The following is a 27,805-nucleotide window of genomic DNA, read 5'->3' as shown; positions in this document are numbered from 1 at the left end:
GTGATTTCTCAGCAGCACACTATAACCTGTTTTTAATCTCTGTGATGTGTTTATTTTACCAACGTTACACATTCCATTTTCTTAAATATAATTTAATATTTAAAAAAATTGAAATGGTATTTGTTTCCCTTTTCAGAATTATTTTCTTTTTCGCAAAGCAGGTTTCGATTAAATTTATTTTGATCATAAACCTCCTGTCTTTCAGTTGGTGCCAGCTCATGAAATTTTCTTAAAAATCAATTTTGAAATAAACAATATTTTAAGTTACAAACACTGCAAAGTTGATTTTGGTCGGTTTTAATGTACTGCATTAACATTTTTAATAGGTGAAAATATTTTAGGAAACTGATTTGATCATTTGTTTTTATGACTTCTTAACAGTTTTTGCACTTTCCGAGAAGAATGTCTGTTGAGCTATACCATAATCATGGTTTTTCCTTGCTTTCTGTGACTGAATGTTGGTTATTTTGTAATAGCCAGTATGCTACAAGCAGATTTTCCTAAATTTACAAGGATCCGTGAACGCGACATTATACTCTTCCGGATTTCATCAGGCTTGTTTTTTTTTTTTTTTTCAGTTGAGCCACTTCCTCTTTTGTTCAAATATTTTGTGGAGCTTCAAATTCATTTTGAATGACAGCGAAGTTGACAATGCAAATAAATCATGTTTTTGCTTTTGATTATATGCAGAATTAAATACCTACACCTCGTGTGGAGTAATGTGCGGTAACTTTTGTTTTGCTCCTTTAATTGTGAAGTATTAAAATTTCTAGTCTGTAAACATGAGCTGTTTTTGTTCATTAGATGACTCTCTCTACTATTATCGGCTTTTAGGACTGGCAGTGACTAGTTAAGGTAACACACCTACACGCCTAAACCGACCAGCGTCAGCCTCAGTGTCTTTCTTCATGATCAGCCAATCCGATAAATCGTAATCAGTCGCTAGGCAGATTACAGCATTATAGGTTTGACTGAAAGCAAGTAGTAGCCTAACGACGGTTTTTTAAATGTAAAACTGAAAAGCAAATAACATATTGTGGTAACCGACAAGGGCATATGTATTTTTATTTATTCATTGCCTTTTTAATACTCTTTAACCGAATTACTGGAAGCTTCTGATGTTTCATATATCTGTTGGACCTATTTTAAAGACTTAGAAAGTCTTTAAATGACTTGAATGATCAAATTTTAGGCATAGTCATGGATCTCTTGCCATTGAGGTTTCACATATGTATCTAAACTGACATTTTTATGTTTTCTATATTGTGTGACTAAACCTCTTGCATCAATGTAGAAAAGTAACTACAGGCTTCATGACATGAAATCCAGACTATATGACGACTGTCATTTTCTTTTCAAATATGATTTTTTTACATTTCAGAAGTCTCATACTTCCTGCAAACATTTTTTATGGGTATATGATTCTGTGTCCTTTATATATATGATCATACGCAGTATATGATGCTGCATGCTTGCATAGCAGTAAGCAGTGTGCATAACATATAAAACTGGCACACAGAGGGTGCAGAATGAGGAGAATATTCTACATTCTTTGCTTCACTTGGTGTGTGCTCTTAAGGCGAGATGAGTGGAGTCTAGCGCTGGACAGTGAATGTCACCCTATTCCATTTGTATGACGTGTAACATTTGATCATTTTCGGCATTAAACCCTTTTTTATTCTTAACCAAATCTCATTATTTCTCAAAGTAATGGCTCTGAGGAGTTTAATGATCAGCCCCTCGAAATGGTAAATGTTTACTTTACAAAATTCTTTATGATATTGCTGTTCCAAGAACCTGGGAAGGTTTGTCACACAGAGATGCACTAAAATGATTAGAATCACTAAGGCGCCATCAAGAGGTGAGTGCAGCGTCCTAAAGTTTAGCATGCTGCACTCGTCTTAAATTGGTTAATCCAAGCAGATATACACTTATTAATGATGGTGCTGAGTAAAACAGTAGCTTAGTTGGTTTTAATGAGACATGAAACATGATGTATTGGATATGTATAGAATGCAACAATATGCACTTATTTTTATTCTGATTGATCATCAATTCACAACCTTTGTTAAATTGTACTTGTACTACAGGTTGAAATTAGTCATTTTTGCTTTCACCTGGTACCATTCAAATTTCCTTTGAAAGGGTTGATGAACTGCTGTACAATGTCTGTAAATTTAAAAAAAAAACATCAAGGCCTGAGAGACAGATACAATGAGTGAAGTCACATATTTAACTTAACAGTTTGTTTTCATTTGTGCAATTTCATGAAGAGTTAATATGAATTTTTAAGGCATGTAAATTATGTAATGTTTATTAAACAAAAATCTTCGTTATTGCCTCGTTTCTTACAATTATAGGCAGTGAAGCACAGAGCAGCTTTCTGCATCTTCTCTCTGTTTAAAATGCATTAGATACTACTGGTTGCTTTCTGTTGACAATAAAGTAAAGATAAAAAAAGGAATCCTGTTTAACCCCACACTTCAGTTATGAAACCTCTCTTTCTCCTTTCTCTTGTCCTCCTCTGTTTTCCAGCTCCTTCAATTACCCCTCCATCCCTCCTCCTCTTTTCTAGTCGTCTCTTCCTCCCAAAGCGGAAACCAAATCCTCCTTTCTCTCGGCTGACGGCTTGAAGCCCTCCGGCCATGGATGTAAGAGCATCGTTTCTTTTCCAGCCTTCTTCACCTTCTCCGTCCTGATAGTTCATGGCCTCTAGAGAGTTATCAGCAGCAAATGGGGAGAGTGGCAGATCCATAACGTCTTCTCTCTGGTCTCTCAGCAGCTGCTCTTCTTCCCAGACACCACCCACTTCCTCAGGCTCTAGAAGAATTTGCAGAGAGTCTTGAAGCCAGTCAGACCACATTTTAGGGACTTTGGTGTCCTGCAGTGGAGCTCTGAGGTCATACAGGCTGGACTCCAGCTCTTGACTGGGATAGAAAGCAGCAGAAGATGGGAGATGCGTGGAAACTGTGTGTGGGATTGGGCAGAGGAGGTTGAGGAAGAGGAGGGTTACCTGTGAGGCACTGATATGGAAAGGCAGTCTCATCTGGACAAAAAGAGCAGCAATGATCATGTTATAGGGAGTTTAAAATCCTTTATTAGATTTCATTTGCTTTAAACATATTCAATTAGGATAAGATATGTAGGGCATTCATAAAATGGGAAAAATATAAAGCATGATATTAGATTGTAGAAAACTTAAAACAAAATTGGATTATTTTTGTTCCTTAATTGATTTTGAGTTGGATAAAAATAAATGCCATGTAGCCAATGATAAAGGTTTTCAAGCATCATTGATCAGAGTTTGTAGTTGTTACTATAAACAAAATTATCAGGTAAAACAATGCCTCTCTCTAAAGATTAAAATAAAAAAATGGAAGTTTTAGATCATTTTTCTGATTTTCATGGAAATACATTGAATTTCTACAACAGAATGACACTAAAAGTGTCCGTAGCATATCTTTTAGATAAACTTTTTTGTCATTAGGTTGGAAACAGTTTTTCTGCCAATATTTACATCCCATACAAGAAAATGTATTTAAATTCTCTTTGTAAAAGTTGTTTATTTTAAAACCTAAAATAAAAATACAATTGTGGTTATTCAAAAATGGCATTTCTTGCACTTGATGTTTAAGTTATAAATTGTATTTTTTCAAAAGGTCAGGTAGCATTTGTTGCGGATAAATTTTATTTTGCTGAACTGAGTAAAAATGACTAAAGATTGCAGATGCTGGTCTAATTGGAAACATTAATTTTAGTAAGTCTTTAAATTAATGTCAATTATAACTGACATTAAAATATATTTAACACTTTTGAAATGAAAAAAAACCCACTTCACATAAAGACTTTAAAAACCACTGCGATCCTTTAAGAAATATAAAGAGCTGATAAAAGTTTGATTTGGTTTAAATAGTTAATCAGACAGAGACTTAAGTTTTTATTGTTTATTCCAGAAGGTACTCTTAACTTAAAAGAAACCAATTATTTTTATCTTAATTTGAGGTTTGGTCATTTAAACTCTCATGCCTTCTGGCTCTACGTTTTAGTTTCTCTGGACATACACATTTTCCATAAGGTATAACATTAATACAAAAAACTAAAATTATTTCCAAAACATACAAGAAACTCTCCTCAGATTAGATATTTCTTACCTTGTTTCCTGTCAGGCACCTTGTGTCTTCTGTAACATTTGTTGCTTCGGACCCTTTTAAAACCTCCAACTTGTCTCCTCCGTTCTGCCATCACACATTGGTTGCTCCGCCCTCTGACGCACTAACATTTTCACCAAATACCTTAAACTTTCTTCTTATTAGCTCAGCAACATTTGCCTGGGTTAGTACTGAGGCCAATTATGACTCCTTGTTTGGCGAGAGGTGAAGTGGATGCAAAAGATTAATTAAGATGTTTCTGATTAGAGAGAGTCTCCGGGATTTCTTTTATGTCTGTGCTTGTAATTAGCATTGTTTTGATAGGATAACACAAACATACCTGAAAAATGTCATAGTAATCCCGTGACAAACCCAAACCTGAAACCAAATGAGGCCTTTGCTTGAATGAAAATAACATCAATTATGTTCCAAAATATTTGCGGACCCACAAGCCTAATTTAACTGTGAATCAGGAGGTGGATTCAAGACTGATTGTAAAAAAAGGCCTTGTTTAAAATCTAAAACCACATTGTTACAGAGGAAGTGTTTCCGTGGTACCAAGAGGTTGAGCACGTAATTGAAATACACAAAACACAAACAGGGTTTGATGTAGCCAGGCTGCTCATAAAAGCACTGAGTTTTGTGCCAAACATATTTCACAGAGTCATTATTTATGAAACAAAAAAACAGAATGAAAATGTGGCTGAAAAGCTGCGTACACCCAATGATTCAGGAGCTTGTTTTACCATCATTAACATATAATAACTTGAAGCAGCTGTTTCTATACAAATTTGTTCCCTCTCCATTTTTTTCAGCACAGTTTCATTGCTTGAATGACCCAATCTCTGCCTACTCTTTAACTTCTGGCACACCACGTAGTTTCTGACTCTGGAATAAGATCACTGACTCAATGATTGTAAGGGTCATGCAAGTGATTCTAAAGCAGGACAAAATCTACCCCCCTTCTCCACCATGCTGATGAGATTCACTATTTGAATCAAACTGCTGAAATAAATGTAGTTTTTTGATTGTATTCAAAATGACTGACTTGTTCTGAGAGAAAGAAAAAACTGTCAGGGATGTTAATGTTCCCTCAGATTGCATGTTGCTGCATTTCATAATCAAATATTCTTTCTGCATGAAAAGACATTTCACTGAATCACCTCCATGTGGTGATTCAGTGAAGAGAATGACAACAAACTTTACTGAAGAAAATATAATGAAACAGCAGTTTATTCACACAATTAACTAAACTATACTAGTATCTAGCAATCACAAAGCAATCAAAGCCACTTTTGAGCTGAACCACTTATTAAATGTCAACTCCACTTTGTCTTCTTGTACATTAAGTTAAGGCTGAAGTTGTTTCTCCAGCTGTCATTTAGAACTGGAAAAAACTGTCACTGCAGAACCATCAGTTAACTGTAATTTGGTCCAAAAGTCTCAGCATCAATTTCTCTCTCTACCACCTCAAACTCCTGAAGGGGCTCGAGAGAAGGGATGCAACCAAATGCATTCTGGGGATCGTAGTCCAGAAAAATGTTGGGGCTTTGCAACATCTGGCATGACTGATTGAGGATTGGGCTTACAGAGGATTCAACTGCTGAACCAGTGAGCAAGGACAGCTGCAGCTGGTCGATGGTGCTGGCAGGGAAAGGCTGCGATTGGTCTAGCGAAGAGCAAGAAAGTGATGAGGGGGTGGTTGCCAGGGCAACAGCTCCAGGGGGAGCGGAAGGGGAGTTGGCCTGGGAGTCTTCAGAGTTGAGGGAACGTCTCAGCTTGGCCCGAGCGTTCTGAAACCACACCTGAGGGAATATTATGGAAGGAAGGAAAGCGTATGGAGTATGATAACAGAGACTGAAAACAGCTGCGAAACAGGTTAAAAAACAGATCATTGGAAGATCCAAGCATCTATTGAATGTGAATTTTGAATCACGATTAAAGAAGACCTTTCTTCTTTCATTCAGTTTTGGAAGATGGTTAGAGTTTTTATGGAGCCATATTCATTGACCTCTTTAAAAACCTATCTGATCACCTGCCACAAAAACAAACTCCAGATTTTACTATACTTTTCTCATACTTTCTAAAAGTTCACTTCAAATTATTATTAAATGTCTGTGACCTTTACTGCACCATCAAATATGGGAAATGCATTATTTTCACATAATATTAAGTGGAGGACTGAGTGATGCATACCTGCAGGACTCTCTTAGGCAGACCAGTCTTATGAGCAAGGCAAGTCCAGTCTTTGCCGTCAGGGTTGTGCTTCTGGGCAAAGTATGACTCAAGTGCTCTGAGCTGCTCGCTGCGGAAACATGTCCTGATTCGCTTGGTCCGTCTGCGCGTCCGCCCACCCACCTCTTTGTCGTCCACTCGTGGTTCTGGACTGCTGACAGACTCCTCCCCTTCACCGGACACCTGGTTTTGACCCGTCTCTGGCATCAGATAATGATCATGGTGATGATGTTAGTTAAATACCTTAAACATCCTTAGACACAAAGTCAATGAGCTGAAAAAGCTAAAAGCCATGTTTTTGACTTGATATTTTCAGGTTGCGCTCAAGTCAGATAAAAGCTTCACTCAACCCAGATAAATTACTTATTTTATAAACGGCTAGCTACAGTTAAATCTACTTTTGTTCTTCTTGCTTCACACGATGTTGACATGGAAGGGAGAGTTACAGTTGTTACACCTGGAATACTGTGTATAGTTATATGATAAAATTCAAACACATTAGTTGTAGCACAAACTCAATTTGCAAGTATAACCACCAGATGATCCTTTAGTCCAGTGTTTCCCAACCCTGGTCCTCAAGGCACACTGCCCTGCATATTTTAGGTATTTCCTTTCTTCAGTCCAACTGATTTCAATTGATCACTGATTAACTGCAGTCAGTTGAATCAGGCATATTAAAGCAGGGACACCTCTAAAACATGTAGGACAGTGTGCTTTGAGGACCAGGGTTGGGAAACACTAGTCTTTGTCTAATTTCTAAAATATATTTTTGAGCAGAATTTTATTTATTTATTTATTTTATTTACTTGTTTAGAAGGGACGGTATTACATTATGTGACATGTTTAGATTGCTGTAAATGTGCCAGATTTAGCCAACCATATAATTTACAGGCCATTGCATGTTGAGAATAACACTCAACAACTTCATTTGTATTTGGAAAGCCAGAAAATTGAGCAGTAACTCAGAGCTCAGTCAGATGTTGTTGGGAATAGGGAAAATTATGGAAAGATATTTTGAGCATGTGCTCATGGCTTTTGGACTGAGGTTTACATCATGCCCCTTTGAGTCTATTATCCAGCTTCATGTTTTAGCTACATGATATCACTGGACTGACTTATGTTGCAAAGCCTCAAAAGAAGAATTATTTTAGGTATTTTTGTTAAGTAATGGTTAGATGACAATGAATAGTTGATTAGCGACCTCACCAGTACCACACCTATAGGTACCTCGTGATAGGCTAATAATGCAATAATTGTTAATGCTGGCAAATATGCATGTATTGTAACTTAGTGATGAGATTTATCATTGTTTGTGTTTTAATTTTCAAAGTTTTAACCATAACCAAACAACAAAAAATTACTCTTAACACAATGTTGCTTTGTTTACTGCCCCCTACTGGAGATATTTGCAAAATTAGACTTGACACTTCATGAATTATTGCGAGTTGTTTGCATGACACTACTCCTTTAAGCTTGAAGCATGAAGCATAAAATGATGCTTAGTCATGCTTGCTGCCTTTAAGTACATGGGTTCTGGTCAGAAGACAGCTAGATGAATCAACTAAGGGTGGGATTGTGGAACTAGCTAACGTACAACTATAAAACTGTACCTAAATTTCAACAAAACGTTTCAAAGCGGTTTTAACGTTTATCATCCCAAGTCATTTTTGAAAACACTTACAAACACACTGACCTTCTTTTAGATGTGATTGTGAGGGGTCTTGCAGTGGCAGATTGCCTCCATCACCATTATAATGTGACTCACAATACAGGTTTGGGCCCTGCATGCAGTAGAGGTTCCCTGGCATTAATTTTACATCACATTCCTGCAAAATACAATTTTAAAAAGCATGCATTCATTTGTTAATTTGTAATTAAACTAGTAGCTAGTTGGTTAACTAACCTGGCAGGAAAAACAGTGGGGATGAAAGGTCAGCTCACCAGACCTCATGACCAAATCAGTGGGTGGGATTGGCTGGAGGCAGCGAGCACATTGGCCGCCTCCAAAAGTTCTGATGAGAGAAGGAAACCAGATGTCAGAAACTGAAGTCACATGTTAACTCAGTGCAGATGGTAGGAAGTGAAGTGGTTCAGCATGCAGAATCACTTATACCTGCTGTAGTCCTGCTGGCAGTAAATGTTTCCATCTCTCCAGAAGAGGGAAGGGTGAGTCTGTAGCTCGCAGTGGCACTGGCTGCAGCGGAGGCAGATGCTGTGCCATACCCTCCCTGCAGCCAATAGGAAGAAGCGATCACATACCTGCTCGCCACATCCGGCACATATGATTGGCTCTGGAATGGACACACTTGTTGAAACCTAAAAAAAGTTTGATGTGATCAAAAATGAAAGATAAAGAGGGGAAGTAAACATTAGGTTTATGGCACAGAGGGCTTCCAATGTCAAAGATTTGGATCTCAGCAGCAAAAATAAATTCCTTAAAAAATAGTGTCAAATTGTAAAATAGAATTTAATTTGTTATTGAGAATGCTATGCATACCTTTAAAAAAATGACAAAAAATTGTTTCTTTTCGAATTAATACTGCTTCAGACATTGCTTTGTTATTTTTTAGAGATACTCATCTAATTATATGTTAGAAACCAACTTCTTGCTAAATACATAAATTCTGAGTTTGCGAGGGAATTTTGTACAGATTCCTGAAAAAAAATTGGGCTTTGTCAGAATGCTGAGATTAAAATTAAGATTTTTTTTTCATTTTTATTTTTATTTATTTTTTTGTGAATATGAATAATGTTTGCATAGCAAATACCTAAGTTAAACTAAACAAGTAAGCATTTAGCTTTGATTAGCTTTCAGGATGACTTGCAGGTGTTTGCTAAAGTTAAAATTTTATGTTTTAGACACAAAAACGTAAAGTATAAATTAGTAATTTAAAGAATGACATCAATCTTGTGAGCTCTGCTTGTTAGCATGAAGCTCATGTTGCCTGTCAGGAGGTGAAGAAAAACATACTTCTTTTCTAAAACATGCTAACACACAATATCACATAAGCCAGAAGAAGTAAAAATATTTAAAGCATAAAATACAAGCAGTATGAATTAATGTTATTGATCTGCCAAGCTGTGCAGAAACTAACCTTAAGGTTCTTCTTCTGTCAACCATCTCACATAAAAAAATGAAAGCTTCAATGATTCAATGATTTATGGTATTATAATTACATTTTCTGAAGCAGTGTTCTCCTCCACTGCTGTTGGGCCACCGGCCAGCTGTACCACCTCCGGCGTGTCACCGAGGTCGCTGCCATACAAAAGGTCCTCCAGGGCTTGGTCGTCTGGAGACATCATGATTAAGAAATCTGAGAAAGCAGGGGGTAATTAGCAGTCTTCTCTGTAACCACAGGTCTATGTTTCTATTGATAAGCACGCAACAATTTTCAGCTGTTTTAAATGTTTATTATAAAAACAGATAAAATCTTTAGGTGAAGTAATTGTTTTTATGTGAACTAAACAGCATGTTATCAATCAACTTGAGGAAACAATACTTGAGGAACTCATATATAGATACAACGGAGAACTTACCTTTGTTTATTGAATTGATTATTATTTGGTTCTCACTGAGTGTGCCCTCAGTACTAATCATGAAAAACTTCTCTCCAAGGAGTAACAAAAAGTGTTAGATCCAGTTTTCCGGTTCCAAACTTTCTCTTTTATCTTGAAAACATTCCTTCTTTATAAAAAAATCTCATCCCTTTTCTTTCAACTGCAAACCACAGTGCTTCCCCTGTTGCAGGTGTCCTTGCAGCCTCCTGTTTTGTGGTTTTGGTGTGAACCCACTTCACCTGAGGTCTGCCTCTTCACCTTAGCATTGTCCAACCACTTTCCCAGCATCCGATCTGTCGGCAGTCCCAGGTGACAAGCACCTGTAAACAAGAAGCCCAGCTGGCTCAGAGAGCAACAAGGAAGCACTGCGATTGGCTGCCTGGTGAGCAGGTCAAAGGGTGGGGTAGAGGGCTTTACACAGGGGGCCAATTAAAAAAAAACAAAATGTGTTTAAGAGGACATCTGGGAAATGTGTTGAAAAATTAAGACACTTTTACACTCGTCTTTGATATCCAGCTCTTCTCTTCCTTTGGTGTTTTGTTAAATTAAACTCATTGTGTCAACAGTGAGAGGATGACCAATAAAAAATATAACAAAATACACATGTGTGACTTCCCAAAGAATGCAGCAATAAGAAAAACAAACCGTCTTTTGTGCATCCAAAATGTTTCTTGCATGACTGGCAAGTCACCAATAGACTGACTTCATGAAAGATCTGGAATGTCCCAGGCAGAATCCAGAACTAAATCTAACAGAAAATCTGCAGCATCTCCCAAAGAGGGATGTGGACGAGATATTTTACTCACAGACCGATGGGGTTAGAGAATCTTTCTGAGCTAGAGTGGGCAAATATTGTCAAGTTGAAATGTACGACACTGATTGACTCAAAGGTGGGATACTGGAATTACTGGCAATCCATTAGTTTAAAATCAGGTTATTGCAGTTTTCCCCCTCCCCCCCCCCCCCTCCCCAATTTCTCTATATTGTCCGGATTCTAGGGTTCTTACTGCTGTTCTATTCTGTGGGATGTTTTGGGACAGATTTTAACCTAAAAGTTCTGGTTCATGATACAATGCTCTGCAACATTTTCAGAAGCCGATCAACAACATCAGAGATCCTCCAACATACCCAACAGGTACTATATACTAATTCTTCATTTTGTGTTGGACTCACCCTAAGTGTTTGTTATATGAAAGTTACATATCTAATTCAATTGACACAATATGTGAAAGCACTTTCAGTATTTTGTGCAAAAAAAACCAACCAAGAAATAAATATTTATTTAAAAAATGTGAACATAATTTAGGTCCAAATGTCACAAGTTTCAAACTCAAATCATTTTATTGTTGTATTTTCTTACAAGGCACCACAGGTAGACAAACATAAAACACTGATATGTTTACAAAAAGACAAAATAAAACAGAAAAGACAAACACGGTGAGGACAGTGATGCACCTGTCATGGCAGCTGAACCACAGCAGGTGCTTTTCTCTTCTTTCTCTGTACACACTGAGAAGCCCAGCTGAGGTGGAAAACTGAACAGTAGGGGGCACTGCTGAGCTTTAAAGCAGGGATGATGAGAGGATAAAAGTTACAGAGGAGAATAAAGAGACACAATCAGATCCTGTTTTTGGCTTGATATCCAATTTGAAAAAGGAAAGAGATTTTCAGATTGGCTTTCAACAAGAAAAGATACATACATTTATGTTTTCAATACCGTAAGAAGCACATTCTAAATGTTCAGAGCAAAAAAAAAAAAAATATGCACAGACTTACTGAACTCTGAGCAACCAGTAAGTTTATTTACAGAAGACAGAGAGGGAGCCAAAGAACATAAACTAGCTTAAAATGCTGCAAACAGAACAGTATATGAACAAAACTGTCAACACAGAACTGCAACCATTTGAAATAACACACAATACTCCCACTCATTACCAGCTTTCCACATCAATTATGCTAATGAGTTCAGTAATGCTCCTGATTCCAGCTTAGTTTATAAGTAATGTTTTACATTCCTATTTTAGCGAGGCTATTTGCTTTAAAGTCTTCAGACCTGCAGCAGCATGCAAACCCTTCAATTTGGTCTAAGTGGATTCTTTTTGTTGGATTTGCCTGTGACATTTCCATTTGTTTTACTTACTTTTTATTGCATTTATTTTACAAATTTAGCAGAATTTCTGTGCAGCCTCTTTGATACACTTCCAGTCCATGACATAATTTCATTTTTTCTTATAAAGCTTGTAACACTCAATTAGCTCTATTATATACACTGGGAAAAATTCAAAAATCTTAAAATTTTAAAGGATATGCCAAGTTATCCATGAGAAACTCCTTTCAAAAACATTTTGACCAATAATAATTTTCTGATATTGTAGTAGAATCCACTTAACTTGGGAGTGTTTTTTTAATTGAATTGTTAAAATGTTTTTAATGCTGCTCAAGAAGCATCTTTTTTTGACAATAAAGAAAGCATTCTATTTTAACAGTTGCTGAGACAACCATACTGCATTGTTTGTATTGATGAAGTCCTTAAACTTCAAAAGGTCAGATTCATCTGGTTTTTATGTGTGACTGTAAAGGTTTAATGAGAAGCATCTTTATGTTTTTAAGCATATTAGCACATTTTCTAATATCAGTTTCTCTCATCAATTAAAGATTTTTTACACCCTTTTATGCCATGGAATTCATTTAATGTTCTGTTTCTTTTTGTTTTCTCTTTTTTGATTAGGATGAAACTTAGAAACTTCACAGCCAAGCCTTTTGCAGTTTTTAGGGTTTGGAAATATTTTCCCTGGGTTAGTTTTAGATTGTATCAATAAAAAAAACACTAAATTTGGGTTTTGCATTTCTGAAACTTTTAGCATTTTGAGGTCACAAACGGCTGCTTATTAAGATACCAGCTAATAATTTTGATCAACTGTTTCTGAAAAAATAAAAACTTCACAATTTACAGTTACACACTGATAACTTGCTTTGTACACATGAAAAATATCTCTATTTCCAAAAGAGAACAAGGCATTTGTTAAAATATATGTGTACATATGATGACACTGCTTCTTTATGAGTTCACCATCCTGTTTCTCACTTCGTTCTGGTGGCTGGAGGCCTGAAGGATGCTGGTCTCATCTTCATTTCTGTAAACTGGATGGAATGGTGTTCTCCTTTCCATGACTTCCAGATCACACCCTAAGACACAAACAGAGAAATAGTCACATGCCATCTTACAATCCTAAGTATCAGATGGCTCATACCTTCCCTATATAATTGTTTACATTTCATATTGTATGCAAAATTGTTCAAACAATTAATCTTCCTTGTAAAAAAGGGAAAACTTGTCTGTAGCTATAGCTGCACAAATACGTCTCTACAATGTAACAGATGCAAAATAATAGTGTGCTCCTCTCACATTCAGTGCTCTTTTTTAGCATGTTGTACCAGACATTTGTTCATATATTTAGTTGAATTAATGGGAAGTCTTGTTTAGATTTGAACCTGTGAATTCACATTTGATGTGACATCCTATAAATATTTCAGTTCCGTTTACAGAGTTAGCAATATTCTGTTTACTGTACAATTTGTCTGATGTTGCTACCTGATGTTTGTAGTCAATTCCATAACGACCATTCAGATTAGCTTGATGGCAGTTTTTGTACCACCAGCCACCTTGATAAGAAATGGCACAGCGGGTGATCCACGGTGCCGGATCCCGGTCTTTGGTGGAGAAGACGCAGTTGTTGTGGTAACTAAGGGAGTCACCTGAAACCAGGGAACATGAGAAATTGAATAGGTTTCCTTTCATGCAGATCATTCAGTCAGGTTTTGGGAGCCAGTATGACCAGGAAAGCTTTTGAATTTCCATTTCACCTGCAGTGCCGCTGTATCCACCCACACTCAGTTTGTAGTTCCTGGTGGACACCTCAAATGTTGAATACTTGGCGAACACCTGCTCGCTTCCGTCTCGTAGGTCGACCCGTAGATTCATCTTCATCATCTTAGTCAAGTTGTGAATTTTTTCAAGACCTAAAAGCGTGAAATTAGGCTTGCTTGAGACATTCAAGATTTTGTCAAAAAATGCATTTCATTTATCGAAAATAAAAATTACATTTACATCACAATGCAGTGACTGTAAAGAGTGACACAGAGAATGGTTGAACATTTCTGAATATAGATGTAGTTAAGACCTGGTGGTCAAACCAGGTAAAATATGGAGACATCAAACTTTTTCCCTTGAATGATGCATAATTTTGAGGAGAATGAAGGGTAAAATATTTACATTTTTTAAAAATCTAACTGCAGTTGAATCTTCACGGTTGAATCACGGCAAGAAAGTCATAGGCAGATATCACTATTCACCATCAAGATACAAAATATACTAATAAATATTAATTGATTCAGTTACTAGCAAAATTGAAATAAAAAAAATAGCTCTTGCATCAAATATCACTACTTGATAAAAATGTGATTAATCAAAGCTCCTATTTAATTGATTTTTAATTGCATCCTACCACAAATATTTAAAAAATTGTGTACATTTGTCAATGAAAAGTGATAATAAAATCTTCAGCTTGAGTTAAAAAAACTATTACTGTAGATTACAGAAACTTTTTAGGATTGTCTGTAAGCTGTCAAGCATTCTGACCTAATACACATTTCATTACTGTGAAGAGTTTCTCTCACCAAGCCAGAACTCTCCACTCAGATTTCCAAAGCCAGAAACATAATCCTTCCAACCATTGTAGAATTCCACCGAGCCATCCTTCCTCCTCTGGAAGACCTGGACACGGGTCGGAAACATAAAGAAGGGGAAACTAAATATAACAGAAGGACATCTTCCTGATTCCTGAAGTTTACAGTTCTGACTGTACCATCCAACCGCCGCCGTCGGTCTCCATGTCACAGAAAACGTTCATCGACTTGCCAAGTTTCCCCTGAGGGAAGATCTCCACCACATTTGAAGAGACAACACCGTTCAACAGTTCCTGAGAGCAGTCAGTTGGGAATGGGAACTTCAGTGTGCCTTAAGAGAAAGAAGTTTGTAATGAGATAAACTTTTTATCAGTTAATAATAAGGACTCTTAAAATAACAGGAGGTACCAGTAGTGAATTCAGTGTTACTGCTGGCTGCCAGCTGTCCTCCCCTTATAGACCGTAGTTCCACAATGTACAAAGACCCTGGATGCAGTCTGGTCAGCTCGAACTGTGTTAGGTCTGAGCCTACAATAATTTCCTGTCAGAATGTAAAACATCAAGAATTAACAGCAAAAGGATGAACATGCCTGTTATAAAGAAGAAAACTGGGTAAAAAAAGGTAATATTTTTAAAACTATAGACTCAAATTCCAGGCCAAGTTTGACATTTTATACAAAACTGTAATTGAAGGGAATGCCATATAATAATATAGTAAAGTACAGTAAATCTCAGTTTATAGAAACTAAAATGTAAAATAAAACACAAAAAGGCACTTGTACACTGACAGTTTTCCTACCTGTGGGCTTTCACCTTTGATCCTATAAACCAGTATGTATTTATCCACTGGCTTTGACAAAGGTATCCATGACACAACAGCACTCCGAGGGGTCACATTGATGGCCTTTAGATCTTGAGGTTCATTTTGATCTTGCCCTGAGCCTGCAGAGCCTGAGTAAGTTTCATTTTCATGATTGATTATTGTCTTCTAAATGAAGTATTTTATAATTAAGAAAATACAAGGTCTGGCTTAGAAACATATTTCGTGCATGTGTCTGAAGGTGCGATTGGTTGCTGACCGCTTTTGGTGGTAAAGCTGGTTGTAGCTGGTGAACTCTCCAGGTTGCCCAGCTGACTTCTTACAGTGACAGTATAGGTGGTAGATCCTTCAAGACTGCTCAGCTGCTGCTCAGCTGCGTTTCCTGAAACTGTAACCCTCACTTCTGATCCTACACAGGGAAAAAAGCACAACCATACCAGTTCCAAGCATGAATTTTAGGCCCATACAACCTATAAATATTTAAAAAAAACAATAAATAAATACATCATAATGGTCATTAAAGCCCTTTTGGTAAAGAAAGCCATTTGCAACCATGCCTCTCTTATCAAAAGAAAGTTTGTGCCACCTATGGATGGTCAACATGAAATCTGCATTCCCATTCTCTGATGAACTACAGTTATTTGTGAGATCTTTAAGCCTGATTTTAAGTGCTTTTAATGTTTAAGTTACTAATCAGACTTGGGTGTGACTGATGGATTTGAACTCAGCTTTCCAGAACATATGACCAACAACTTTCAACTCATGACTTTGTAATGGGGTCAAAGTCATAAAATCATTATTTGAAAAGCAGATAAATTATGATCAATGCCTTTTAAAACAAAAAATGAATGCAAGAGAATTTTAAATTCAAGCTACAGTTGCCAAATAAGGAAGAACACATAAAAATGTTTCAGCCTGACACCATCAGGACTTACCTGTACCTGAGCCATATACAATGGTGTACTTATCAACAGAGGCAAGAGTTGGACGCCACAATAATAATGCTGTGGAGTCAGTCACATTGACTGCTTGTAGGTCAGTGGGTGGGTCAGGCACTAAGAGTGACAAAAGTGGAGATAATAACAGAATTATAAACAAGAAAATGCAGTATTTTCCTAAAGATACAAAATTCCACATACAGAACACAGTCTGGATTTAATCAATCACACAAGCTGTTAGAAAGCATTAAACTAACCTAGCAGAAAATTGAAATAGATTCAGACTGACACTCATAAAAGTACCGACTTGTGAATTTCACACAGTCCATTTATTGTCAAGAATTTTAAATTGGAACACATGTTGGGACGGCATTAATGAAATCATCATGTCCCACAGATGATCATTTCAATGTTCTTATATATTTGAATTGAATTATTGTCATCCCCTTTTTTTAACTCGCAGAACTCACGTGTCATGACAGTATCTTTAATTGGATCACTCTCATCCAGTCCGAGGGTGGAGACGATGGTGACTTCATAAGAGGATCCTGGAGACAGTTGAGATAGATCGAGGGTGGAGTCCAGGGAGCCTACCGTTACTGACACTGGCTCTCCTGCGAGAGACAAAATAAGGATTAACAATTAGTTGGGTTTTTTTTCATGTAAGAAATCATGTGGTGAAGTGAAGAACAGTCAGATTCAAGATTGTTTTCAGTCATTTTCTTGTCTTACCCTCATCTGCGTGAGTGTAGGTGACTTTGAAACCATCAACAGAACTTTTTGGTTTTGTCCATGACACTGTCACAGAGTCTTCAGTCACCTCGCTGAACATTATGTTGGATGGAGGCTCTGGTCCTGGAGGACAAAAACCGCCAAGAGTAAAGGTACATTAAAGCAAGGAAGGTTGGGACAAACAGCAGAATATATGACTTAGTAAGACAAATTCAGAAACACATATAAGATCATTTAAAAACATCAATAAAGGAATGCAAAGAAAAAGAGAATTTAACAAAGAAAAAGGGGGAAACGGATAAATGGATTATGCACAAAAGACCAAAACTCTTGTCTCAATCATATTTATCCATTCACACATTTTCTTTTGGTAATCCAGTAAGTTTGTGTGTATATATGTACAGCACAAACATATATACAGTATACAAGTTATACACAGACAGACAGTAACAAATTCAGGCAGATCATGGCTCCTGGGCAGCAGAAAAGGAGAGAATGACAACTTTATGAATCTTTACAAACACAGTAATTAGCAGGTCAGTCAATTCCTGAAAACAGAAGCATTGCAGGAATGAATGATAAAGACACACAGGGAAGAAGAAATTATTTTTACGTTACTAAAAAGGGAACAAAAACATATATTTACATATTAGATGAGTACAATAACAAGCTTGAAATGAAGGATCATGTAAAAAGTGTTAATGGTATTTTTTTGTCATTGTGATATTTCTCTTTTATTTAGAAGACAATTAAAAACTGGAACTGGACCTTTTTTAAAACTTACTGAGCCCCATATTTAAAATACTTTAAAACAACATTACTCTACCAAGTAAAATCATGAATTTATGACAGACATAACCTGAACCTGAACAGTTTTTACCTTTTGACACCCAAAATGGTTTAACCTCAGAGTAACTTAACTCATTTGGTTTTCTTGCATTTAAAATACAAATGTCAAAGATATAGACCAAATGTACAATGACCAGCTGTGGTCTTACCCTGGTTTGGGTGAGAGATGAAGGGGTGTCAGTGAAGCTGGCTGTTAGCTTACCCTAAATGAGAGAAGACCAGAGCAGCAGTGAATAAATGGAGTTATGGGGTGACTGTTTTTGATGTCATCTCAGCTGATGATCGCATAAAATCAGTCAGGTTGAAAAATGGGTCAGTCAGGACAGAAACTATTTACTAAGGTTTGGATAGCTAGGCAGAAATACAGAATGCGTACAGGTGTTCCTCAAAGCTTACTACTAGATCCTTGGAAGGTTTACATTTACACTTTTATTAAAACGTTATGAAAACTAGATCAATATAGAAATGACATTGAAAGCACTGAATTTGCTTTCAAAGCAAAATAAAATGTTTGCTGCAAGAGATTTGTATATATTATCAATTGTTTCAAAGACAATCATAAATATTTAATACTGATCATCAAAAAGTAAATATTTGACAATTTGTAGTTTCAGAAAAAAATCAATCTTGCAATTTCTGGAGTGTTAAATGACAATTTATAGCAATGACTTCTGAAGGATGACATCAAATAACTCAGATTTTATTGTAAGATGGGTAGTGATTATGATGTAGTCATTCATGAATATGCGTATCTCACATATTCATGGAAGCTGGAAAATTAGTGTACAACAGCAGCACTTACACAAAACATTAAACAGACTATTTAACACCAATGTGTTCAAAAATAATAGGAACAAAAAAACTGGTTATGTAAGAGTGAACATATGTTCACATGACGGACACAGGACGGCAAACCAGACACAGTTTACAAGAGTACAACACACTTATGAAACAGAAATGTAGGGAGCATTTGATTGCAAGCAGATATATCCAGTGGTGGTCAAGCAAAGTGACAATTGACGTGATACACTGTGAAGACATGACACAAATAACATTTAATAGGTTGAAACTCATGGAAGGTTCTAGATTGTAAGAGCAAGAGTGACTCTTTGGATCAAGACTTGACAAAAATAATAGTGAGGTGGTTCTTCTACCTGTCACCATTGTTAGTACCTGTACTGATGACAAGCTTGTGCAGTCTGGATAGAATGCCGGGACCTTTTCCAAGCAAGGTTATGGTGTACTCCGTCTGAGGAGGTAGATGTTCAAACTGGTGGGAGCGAGCAGAACCAGGCAGCACTTGTCTGAAGCTTTTCTCCCTCTCTGTTGGTTTGTCCACTCCACCTTTTTGGGTAATTGGGACTTGAAAATCTTTAGGTACTTTGTTATTGTCCTCGTCACCTCCATTTTCTGTTGAGAATTCTTTGGTGTCTCGATCTTTATCTTGTTTAATTTCCTTCTGTTTTCGGCTTTCATCTTTATCAACCTCTGTTCTACTTATAAGAAAGTTTTTGTACTTCCCTTCAGGCGAATCCCACATCACTGTGAATCCATCAGAAGTCTGGTTTGTCACATCTACAAAGTTCAGGGGTTCTCTTTTGTCCCCAGAAGAAGAAACCTCAGAAGCAAGACTTTTTGTCCCGTCAGTTTCAGCATCAAAAACAGTGTTTACAATGGGATTTGTTTTTGGAAACTCTTTCTTTTGTATTCCATCAATACTTTGGGAACCAGGATGCTCACCTATAACAGTTCTGGATATGGGTTGTCTATTTAGAAGTGTGACAGGTTTGACAGAGATGCTACTTTGATTTGTGGCACCAATATCCCTGTCAATATCATGTCTCTCTTTGATGTCAGCATCTATTGGTGCTTCCAGTTTGATCAGGACATCATCTCCATTATCTGACTCCTTTGTTTGTTTGTCAGCACTGGTTTTCTGTTCATGCATAAGAATATTTTGTCTTAATATGCCATTTACTTGTTCACGTGATTGATTACTTTGCAGGCCATGGCTAAGCCTCTGAGTATTTAGGTTTTCTGATTGTGATTCAGGATTCTCACTGGTACTGTCTTTTCCCAGTTCATTAGTTTTGACCCGAGGAGTAAGAGGGCCTCCACTTTGCTTTTTCCCTATGAAAGGTCTGCGTATTGGACCTCGGATAGGATTTTGGCGACGCCTCCAGTTCATGAATGTTTTATTTTGCACAGATTCACCATGTTGGTGTGGGTGATGAAGGTTTGGCTGAAGGGAGGAAGGTGCAACCCTTCCCCTTGGGATGTGAGTGAACTCATTTGACATGCTGGTTTTGGGGAAACTTATCCCGACTCCTTCTTTTTCTTCAGTTATAGGCATAGGATCAGATAGTACAGATTCTCTAGAATGAGATGTGGAATTTTTTAATAATTCAGTGGGAAGCATCTGTTGTTTCAAGGTATCTGCGTCAGGATTTATAGATAGGGAGGGTTGAGTCAAAATCTTTGACACTGGTCGGGTTCTGTTTTGAACATTTGAAAGCATCCGACGTGGGTATATACCCTTCAGAGGGAGGCGACGGACAGGGAAATGTCTACGTTCTGACGGCATCTTTTTCTGGCTTTCTCCCACCCCAGAGGTTACTTTTCTGGATATTCCATCTGGCTCTCTGTTTCCATCTTTCACAGGACGATTTCTTTCCAATGAGGGTGTTTTTCTTGAAGCAGACAAAGATGGTGAAGATGATACATTGTTTGTTTCTTTTATTAAGGTCTGCCTCAAATGAGGAGGAGAATGGATGGAAACTTTCACATTTTGATGGCTTTTGTTTCGAAGCAAGTCGAAGTTGGGGTAAAGGCGACGTATGGACCCTCGTTTTGGATCACCATGGTAGAAAGGGGAACTTTCACTTTCTTCTGAACTTGATAGTTCACTATCCTCAGTAAGTGCAGAGTCGGAAGTAGAATCCAATTCATTGCTTCCATTTAAACCTAACGCATCCATGCTGGTTGAGGTGGGTAATGGTGAGGGGAGTGACACAGATGATTTTTTTGAAGAAGGTGATAGTAATGACAGGTGTGAAGATGACGTTAAATCTGTTGGTGAGGAAAGTGATTTTGCATCAGGGGATGATGTCTTGGTGGGTGATAAGTTGGATGATTTTGCAGTTAATGATGACGTTGTTAAGAGTGAAGGAAACCCCTTTAAAATCTGTTTTCTTACCATTTCTGCATCAGCTGAAAGGTTTAGAGGTCTTGCTAGGTGAACTGAAATTGTTGTGATATTAAGCTCATCAAACGTTTCAGTTATTAGTTTGTGTAAGGGGTCTTGTGGCAAATCAAGGCCCTTCTCTTGATTAGGAGGCATTTCTTCTTTACTAGAACTTAAAGCATTTTCTCTCAAACCTATCCCATCCTCTTCACACCCATTGCCTCTGTTCTTTAAAGGGAATCTGAAGTGAGTTACCTTAATTTTATTCATACATTTCTTCTCCTGGCTTCGGATATTCCCAGTTGGCTCGGAAGACACTGAATTAGTATTATTTTTAGTCATGGCACCTGGTTGTCCTTTTGAGCCAGTGTAGAACAGTTCCTCTGAGTTACTTTCCTTATTTGGTTCAGACGGGGGCGACGAAGGTTCAAAGTCTTTTCCAGGGATTACAGCTGGACTTTGGTTACCACTCCTCTCAGAGCTTAATGTCTCTTCACTCTGGTCTGCCACAGACTCCCGGATGATATGAACATCTGCTTTAGATTCATCAATTTCTTTTGATTCACCTTTTTTCAACACCACTGGGATTTTGTGTTTAGAATCAGGTAAAAAACGTCTTCTTCCAGGCAAGACTCTGGTTGCATTGGCACGGAACAGCCCTGGCTTTGTCACCATAGGTCTTCTTGTTTTGGGTCTGGCACTCACAAAAGATGAGGAGTCTCTGCTTTTGCTGCCAAGGTCTTGTCCTGGTGCTTGAGTAACCTGCATGGTCAAGTCCTCAATGGTAGCCCTTGGGAAAGTGGTGCCTAAAGATGTGAGAGCAGTGATCATTTGGATTAAGTGTTAAGGTCATCATATGTTGCAGTAATCCAGAAGATGTCATATCTAATAAAGGAAGAAAAGCATGTTTTAGCAGAAATTATAACATTTTAAAGACATATTTAAGAAATATGCAAGATGTTTGCCAGTTTTACACAAACAAGAAATGAAGGCATGTTGACGAAGAACCTGCAAAGAGAAAATGAACACATAAACAATGTTTTCCCTGGACAGACTTGGCGTTTGTTCCTCTGGTGAGAAGAAAATATCCACACTGAGCTCAGGAACAGATGGAGAGGTTAGGGCATTGCTCTATTAACTTTTACAGACTTTCCTGTAATGTGTTTTATATGCTGTGATGCTTGGAATAATGAGGTGTCTGGACACATATAGGTTCACTTCTCAACACCACAGCTGTCTTTACTTGCCTTGGGAAACAAATATTTTACTTGGATATTTGAAGCTATTGGCAGTTTGTGCATTGATGGAGGAGAAAACTTTGACCAGATGCTTTTTGCTGTCTTTAACCAGTAAGGTTTTTTACTCACCGGGAACTACCTGGGTAGTTGCTGGCTGGCTACGGACCACTCCCTTCTCTGCCACCAATAAGACGTCGTACAAACGCCCTGCCTCCAGCTGCTGAATATGGGCAGAGTTTTGGCCAGCTTCTATGGTCATTTCCCGAGACCTCCCTGCTCCGTCTTTGGATGTGATGGTCAAACGGTACCTGTCAATGTCTGCCTGCGACTCCTCCCATTGGACTACTGCTGAAGTGGAGGTGGTCTTAACAACTTGGAGGTTCGTTGGACCAGAGATAGCTGAAGATGTTGAAGGATAAGATAAAGACACAAGTTATAGTTTCTAACTTGTCAAAATATTGCTGCATGACTAACTGCCATGTAGTACAGCACAATCCACTTAAGAGTTTCATAATTTAACCTTAATATATTCCTAAACTTCTGCAGCCTCACTCTCTCTATTCAGAGTTAGGGAAGCAGAAAGGAATTGCTCAAGCTTTTTCTCTAAATTTCACAATTTGAGATGATCACAATAGGCAATAAGCTAGTAAGAAGTTTCTTTCTCACCTTGTATGCTCAAAACCTCATGTTTTGCATTCGCAAAACTTAGGACATTTTGCATTTGCAAAAATTACAGTAAAATGTGTTTTATTTCAAATTCCACTTTGTGACACAATTGCTTTTTTCATTGAGTGGAATTATATATCAAATGTTGACATCAACCTGAAACATGTCCAAAATATAGTTTTAAAGAATTAAGAAAAAGTTTAAAGTTGGGGGTCACAAAGTGGTTGACATCCTTAATAAATTGCAAACATACAGCAGGAATCTTACCAGTCAAAAATTCAGCTGTGCTCTCAACTCCCCTTCTGCCATTAATCTCTCCAACGATGGTGACGATGTACTCCTGACCGGCTGCCAGGCCCGTTTGAGTGAAGGTGGTCAGGCTTCCATCCACCTGTGCAGTGATCTGCTGATCCTTTTCTTTCTGTACGATAAAGAGAAAGAGAGTATGGAGTAAGTAAAAACCACAGATATCCCTTTGTTTGAATCTACCTGTACCTCTTAGAAGTTTAATGACCTTAAATTATTGGTGTACTTTACAGTTATTATTATTATTACTAATGAGTTGCTGATCAAGAAGTCAGATTGCACACACTTTGTTGCAAGGATATCTAGGGCTATGCAGGAAACAATGTTCATATTTCTGGGGTGTTGTTTTGTTTTATTAGGCATGTGTTAATCTTTCCACTTTGATTTAAACAGCCACTTTTTGTTTTGATTATTTTTTTGGAAAGAAAGCCTTATGCTGAGTTGGATAGGGCTTTGCAATGACAATAAATCTAATTTCATCTAATTAAGATTACACTACAATGTTTAAAACAAATCAGAATATGGATGTATTTGCAGGGTCTGGATAAGTTCTTCTTGTGCGTATGAGAGCATGACTGAGCATGAGAGTTTCCTGGAAATCCGTAAGAGATCCATGAAGATTAAGCAGAAAACCTCCTCCGGGAGACCCTGGTGTTTAATTATTATACAGGGAGCATATCTAGGAGCTGCGTAAGACAGGGGAGTATGTAGCAGTGGCAGCTTATCCATGATATCTGATATGTGGAGCTTAAAACATCCATGACTCGCGCTTTTCCTCTTGACTTGAAGCTGGACATTACATCTCAAAACCGTAACACTTTCCATGAATCCAAAGCTGAAATATTAAATAAGCCATTTGCTCTCAGCTGAGTGCAAATGGCTTTCTAATGAATGGATACCAAGCTTTACTCTAAATGGACACCATCTGGTTGTTAGGTTGGCCACTATGTTGGTTGCCCAGATCAGTGTCCTCGTGTCAAAGCAATTCCATTAATTTCCATAATAATGAGGGTGACATCATTTAAATTGAGGCTTCTAATAAAATCAAGACATGCATTAAAACAGAATCAGCCCTGTGGTGTTAAAGTGTTGGCTCAGTCACAGAGAAACTCCATATTAACACTGTAAAATCAAGCTGACAGACTAAAGTCAGGCTTTTTCTTTGTTTGAATGCATTTGCATCACTGCGATTCATGCTACTTTGTAAGATATAGTTTGCTCAGTGGTAGAAATATATATATTTTTAATTTAAACTTACCCATGATGTTCTTCTGCTCAAACTGAAAACACTTTTCCCACTTTTGGTATCGTTTTAGGGTCTTTGAAAATAAAAAGGAATCCTGTAAAATTTTCCACTGGTGACCACCAATGGAAACTGGCACCGAGTTAACTATAGTTAAATAAAATTGAATGACCTGCTTCTACTGCAAGATCCATGATCCATTTTTACTAAATTTAGCTTTTTGTGATTCATCCACATAAAACTTTAAATTTAGCCTGTAATTTGATTCAAATTAAGTTTATTTTATTCAGAAAACCAAATTGTAACTATTCATTTCCTTTGGAACCTTGTTCCACTGAGGAAGCTGATGTCTGTTCATCACATGAATACATATACACATAGATATTTTTGATTACTTGAAAGGATTGGAAGTTATTATTCATTGGTCATTCCATACATCTACGCCAAATTAATGGCAAAAATATATACATTTCACCCTAAAAGAGCAGGAGTATCTGAATCATTCTGCAGCTCCTTACTATTTAACTAGATCTGTCTATGGGTTTGCAACAAAAAACGCATTGTTACTGTAAAGAGGAAACTAGTAAAATTTAAAAACAGCCAACAGTTACAGCTGATACAAATTAAAGGCTCAGAAGGCCTATCTAAAAAACACCCTCTGAGAAGAATTTGAAGGGGGAATGTGGTGGTTACACCCAAAAATAAGATGAGATCAGACATGGAAGATGAGACATTTCTCTTTTTTTTAATGTCCAGCTGTTGCACTACATCGAGGAACAACTTCAAAATATCTTCCAGGAAGAAATGATAGTTTAAGAATTTTTTAGATTTTCAAAAGATATGTGAATAAAACAACACTACATTAAATATTCTAAATATAATGCCACACTGTTGTCTATGTAGAAATGTTTTTCTACATTTATATTGGAAACTTTTAAAGGATATTTATTTCTTGACCCTAAAACATATTGATTTCCAGTCCAGCTTTAACTTTTGAGTGGGTTTTCTCACAATACTGATTCCAGAAATGACAATAAAATGTAATCCTGCTTATTACATTTGATAGAATATAACATTTTTGATTAATTTTAAGGTCATGATACTGCAACGACACTGCCTTAATTTGTAACCAACACAGTAAAGTGTCTATGTTTTTGTGAAAAACTGAACAGATGTTGACAAATGAAAAAGATAAATGTTTTTGTATATATGGGACTTTAATATTTTTGTGATGCATAAAAGATATTAAACTGATTAGTGTCTTCAGTAATGTGATGGGGTTATTTATTTAGCTTAAATCAATGTCTTTTCCAAACCTACTAATTCAATGAGGCTTAGTCTAAAAATGTTCTATTACAAAGCAATTTATGCATCAAAAAGCATTGCAATCCAAATTTTTGTCTAATTCTTAATTGCATTCAAAATTAGACCAGCAAATTTCTTGTGCTGAAAGGTTCTCCAATATTTCAGTCCAGTATTGTGCATGCATTTGGAGGGAGATCAGCTATAGTTCCATGTATTCATATAAATCACAGCGCAAACATGTAACTCTGCAGTCGGACAGACAGGAGATGTTTATGAAATGCAAAAGGGAAAAGAGCCACCTCTTCATCTCTTTAGCTGTTTTTCCACCTGTTGTGTCTGTGGTTGGTGTAAAATTAGGTGTAAACTACTTGCATTGGTTGCTCTTGGCTTGTAAATTCAAGAACATAGCGCAATCCGTCGCATAAATATATGCAGGTGTGAAGCAGCCACCGCAAGTGAAACATGTGCAACGCATTTGCAGAAAAAGAAGCATATTGCACTGCTCTTTAAGTTCACCAGATTATTTACTCAGAGAAACAAAAGCCCTCTGGGCCTAAGAAGGTCTATATTAATGTTTCTATAATAGTCCCCTCCCCAGAAAAACCTTTGAATAATCAAAAAAAACTATGGAGTGCTGTGGTGACCCAGGGGTAAAGAACAAACATGAGTGGAGGTCTTAGTCCTCGTTGCGGTTGCCACAGGTTCGAGTTCTGGCCTAATGACCTTTCTGATGACCTGTCTGACCAGTCTCAAATAAAGGTCTCTAAAGCCAATAAAACCTTAAAAATAAAACAAAAACTGTACTGTGACATCAGTCTGTTGCTGTTTGCATTAAGGCCTGATAAGTAAAATAAAACAAAGGAAGATTCATGCTGTAACCAGGACACAGAAAAGCAGTAAACACAACTTCTCATGTTTCTAAAAGCTAATCTGTTGTTTGTATGAGTCTGCAGAGAGCTTCCAGACTGAAGCTGAATTTTTCCTCAACGTTTATCTGTAAACGCCGACGGGTTGAAGAATGTCGTCTTTCTACTTCTTTCTATCCGTGGGTCCTGTCCTGTGTCACAGCTGTGCCTCGGCTGTGATGTCATCTCTCTGGCAGCCACCTTGTTTTTGACAGTGTTTACATATTTCCATAACAACAAGCATCTCACATCTGCATTATTTATTTATTTTTTTCTCTGGAGCAGTTCATGTAATTCATGACTCTTGTTTTTAACTAAATTGTGCTGGACGTAACCTCTGAGTTCAGAGTTCTTGTCCTCCTGTCTTGAATGATAATTTTAGGATCAACTTAGAGGTGATGAAAGCAAAAGAGGGCAGTCAGTGACTAATAGTTTAAACACTGCTAGACTTAGTCCCAGGGTACTAGAACCTGGCTAATAATGACCACATTTTTGTACCATAGAACATACATAAATGACAAAACAGATTTATGTATAACAGCTATGCAAAGTTTGATTCCCAACTTCCAGTCATTTTCTGCATATCATCCCCTTTCCCTCTTTGCCCTTCCTGTCAAGATACTAATGACTAAAGGCCTCTAGGGCCCTCAAAATGTTAAATAAAAATGTAAATAAAAATTTTAAGTTGATAGTCCCTTTATATTACATGTTATTTATGTAGAATAAAATGTCTGTTGATTGGAAATAATTTTAAATCAAAGTCTACCCAGCGTATGAATAATTTTAGGCTTAACTATATTTAAAGTTAATAACAGAAGTTTGTATTTGGGTCATCCATCCAACCATCCAGATATTCTATGGTGTGTGTTTTTTCCAAACCTATTTGGAGTCTTAAAGTCCTCCATAAAGTCACTGCTGGATCAAACACTGGCCTCTTGAAATTAATCACCATACGTGACAATCATTATGACACGGTTTGCATGGGAAAAAAA

The 27,805-nt window shown here is 37.2% G+C and overlaps 3 protein-coding genes across 4 annotated transcripts in view; all 3 read right to left on the bottom strand.

The window, feature by feature from the left end:
• Window positions 1–519: 519 nt before the first annotated feature.
• On the bottom strand, window positions 520–3,517 carry LOC106699779. The gene has a single exon (XM_023344558.1). It carries the CDS (start codon window positions 3,071–3,073, stop codon window positions 2,471–2,473), a length of 603 nt encoding a protein of 200 aa, XP_023200326.1. The 5' UTR covers window positions 3,074–3,517; the 3' UTR covers window positions 520–2,470.
• A 2,049-nt stretch (window positions 3,518–5,566) lies between these two features.
• Window positions 5,567–9,686, bottom strand: LOC106699781 (LIM/homeobox protein Awh-like). The gene is made up of 6 exons (XM_014470883.1): window positions 9,561–9,686; window positions 8,497–8,699; window positions 8,287–8,395; window positions 8,077–8,209; window positions 6,345–6,583; window positions 5,567–5,953 (listed from the first exon to the last, which is right to left on the bottom strand). Exons 1-6 carry the CDS (start codon window positions 9,684–9,686, stop codon window positions 5,567–5,569), a joined length of 1,197 nt encoding a protein of 398 aa, XP_014326369.1.
• Window positions 9,687–11,259: 1,573 nt separating this feature from the next.
• The window catches only part of LOC102233410 (tenascin-like), a 58,812-nt gene continuing 42,266 nt past the window's right edge, over window positions 11,260–27,805 (bottom strand). Inside the window, exons 7-20 of one of the 2 annotated variants that reach the window (XM_023345108.1) lie at window positions 23,322–23,475; window positions 22,518–22,787; window positions 19,140–21,956; window positions 17,118–17,240; window positions 16,856–16,999; window positions 16,383–16,502; window positions 15,707–15,856; window positions 15,427–15,578; window positions 15,036–15,168; window positions 14,807–14,958; window positions 14,619–14,715; window positions 13,806–13,961; window positions 13,534–13,697; window positions 11,260–13,127 (exon numbers count right to left, since the gene is read on the bottom strand). In XM_023345108.1, coding sequence (XP_023200876.1) covers window positions 13,023–13,127; window positions 13,534–13,697; window positions 13,806–13,961; window positions 14,619–14,715; window positions 14,807–14,958; window positions 15,036–15,168; window positions 15,427–15,578; window positions 15,707–15,856; window positions 16,383–16,502; window positions 16,856–16,999; window positions 17,118–17,240; window positions 19,140–21,956; window positions 22,518–22,787; window positions 23,322–23,475 — 4,737 coding nt within the window. In that variant the 3' untranslated portion in view covers window positions 11,260–13,022. The remainder of the gene's footprint in view (window positions 13,128–13,533; window positions 13,698–13,805; window positions 13,962–14,618; window positions 14,716–14,806; window positions 14,959–15,035; window positions 15,169–15,426; window positions 15,579–15,706; window positions 15,857–16,382; window positions 16,503–16,855; window positions 17,000–17,117; window positions 17,241–19,139; window positions 21,957–22,517; window positions 22,788–23,321; window positions 23,476–27,805) is intronic. The other variant, XM_023345109.1, reaches the window with a different exon arrangement.

The sequence above is a fragment of the Xiphophorus maculatus genome, chromosome 13, assembly GCF_002775205.1.
Source record: "Xiphophorus maculatus strain JP 163 A chromosome 13, X_maculatus-5.0-male, whole genome shotgun sequence".
Lineage (NCBI taxonomy): Eukaryota > Metazoa > Chordata > Actinopteri > Cyprinodontiformes > Poeciliidae > Xiphophorus > Xiphophorus maculatus.
The sequence above is the reverse complement of the archived record's forward strand: the minus strand, read 5'-3'. Positions and strand labels throughout refer to the sequence as shown.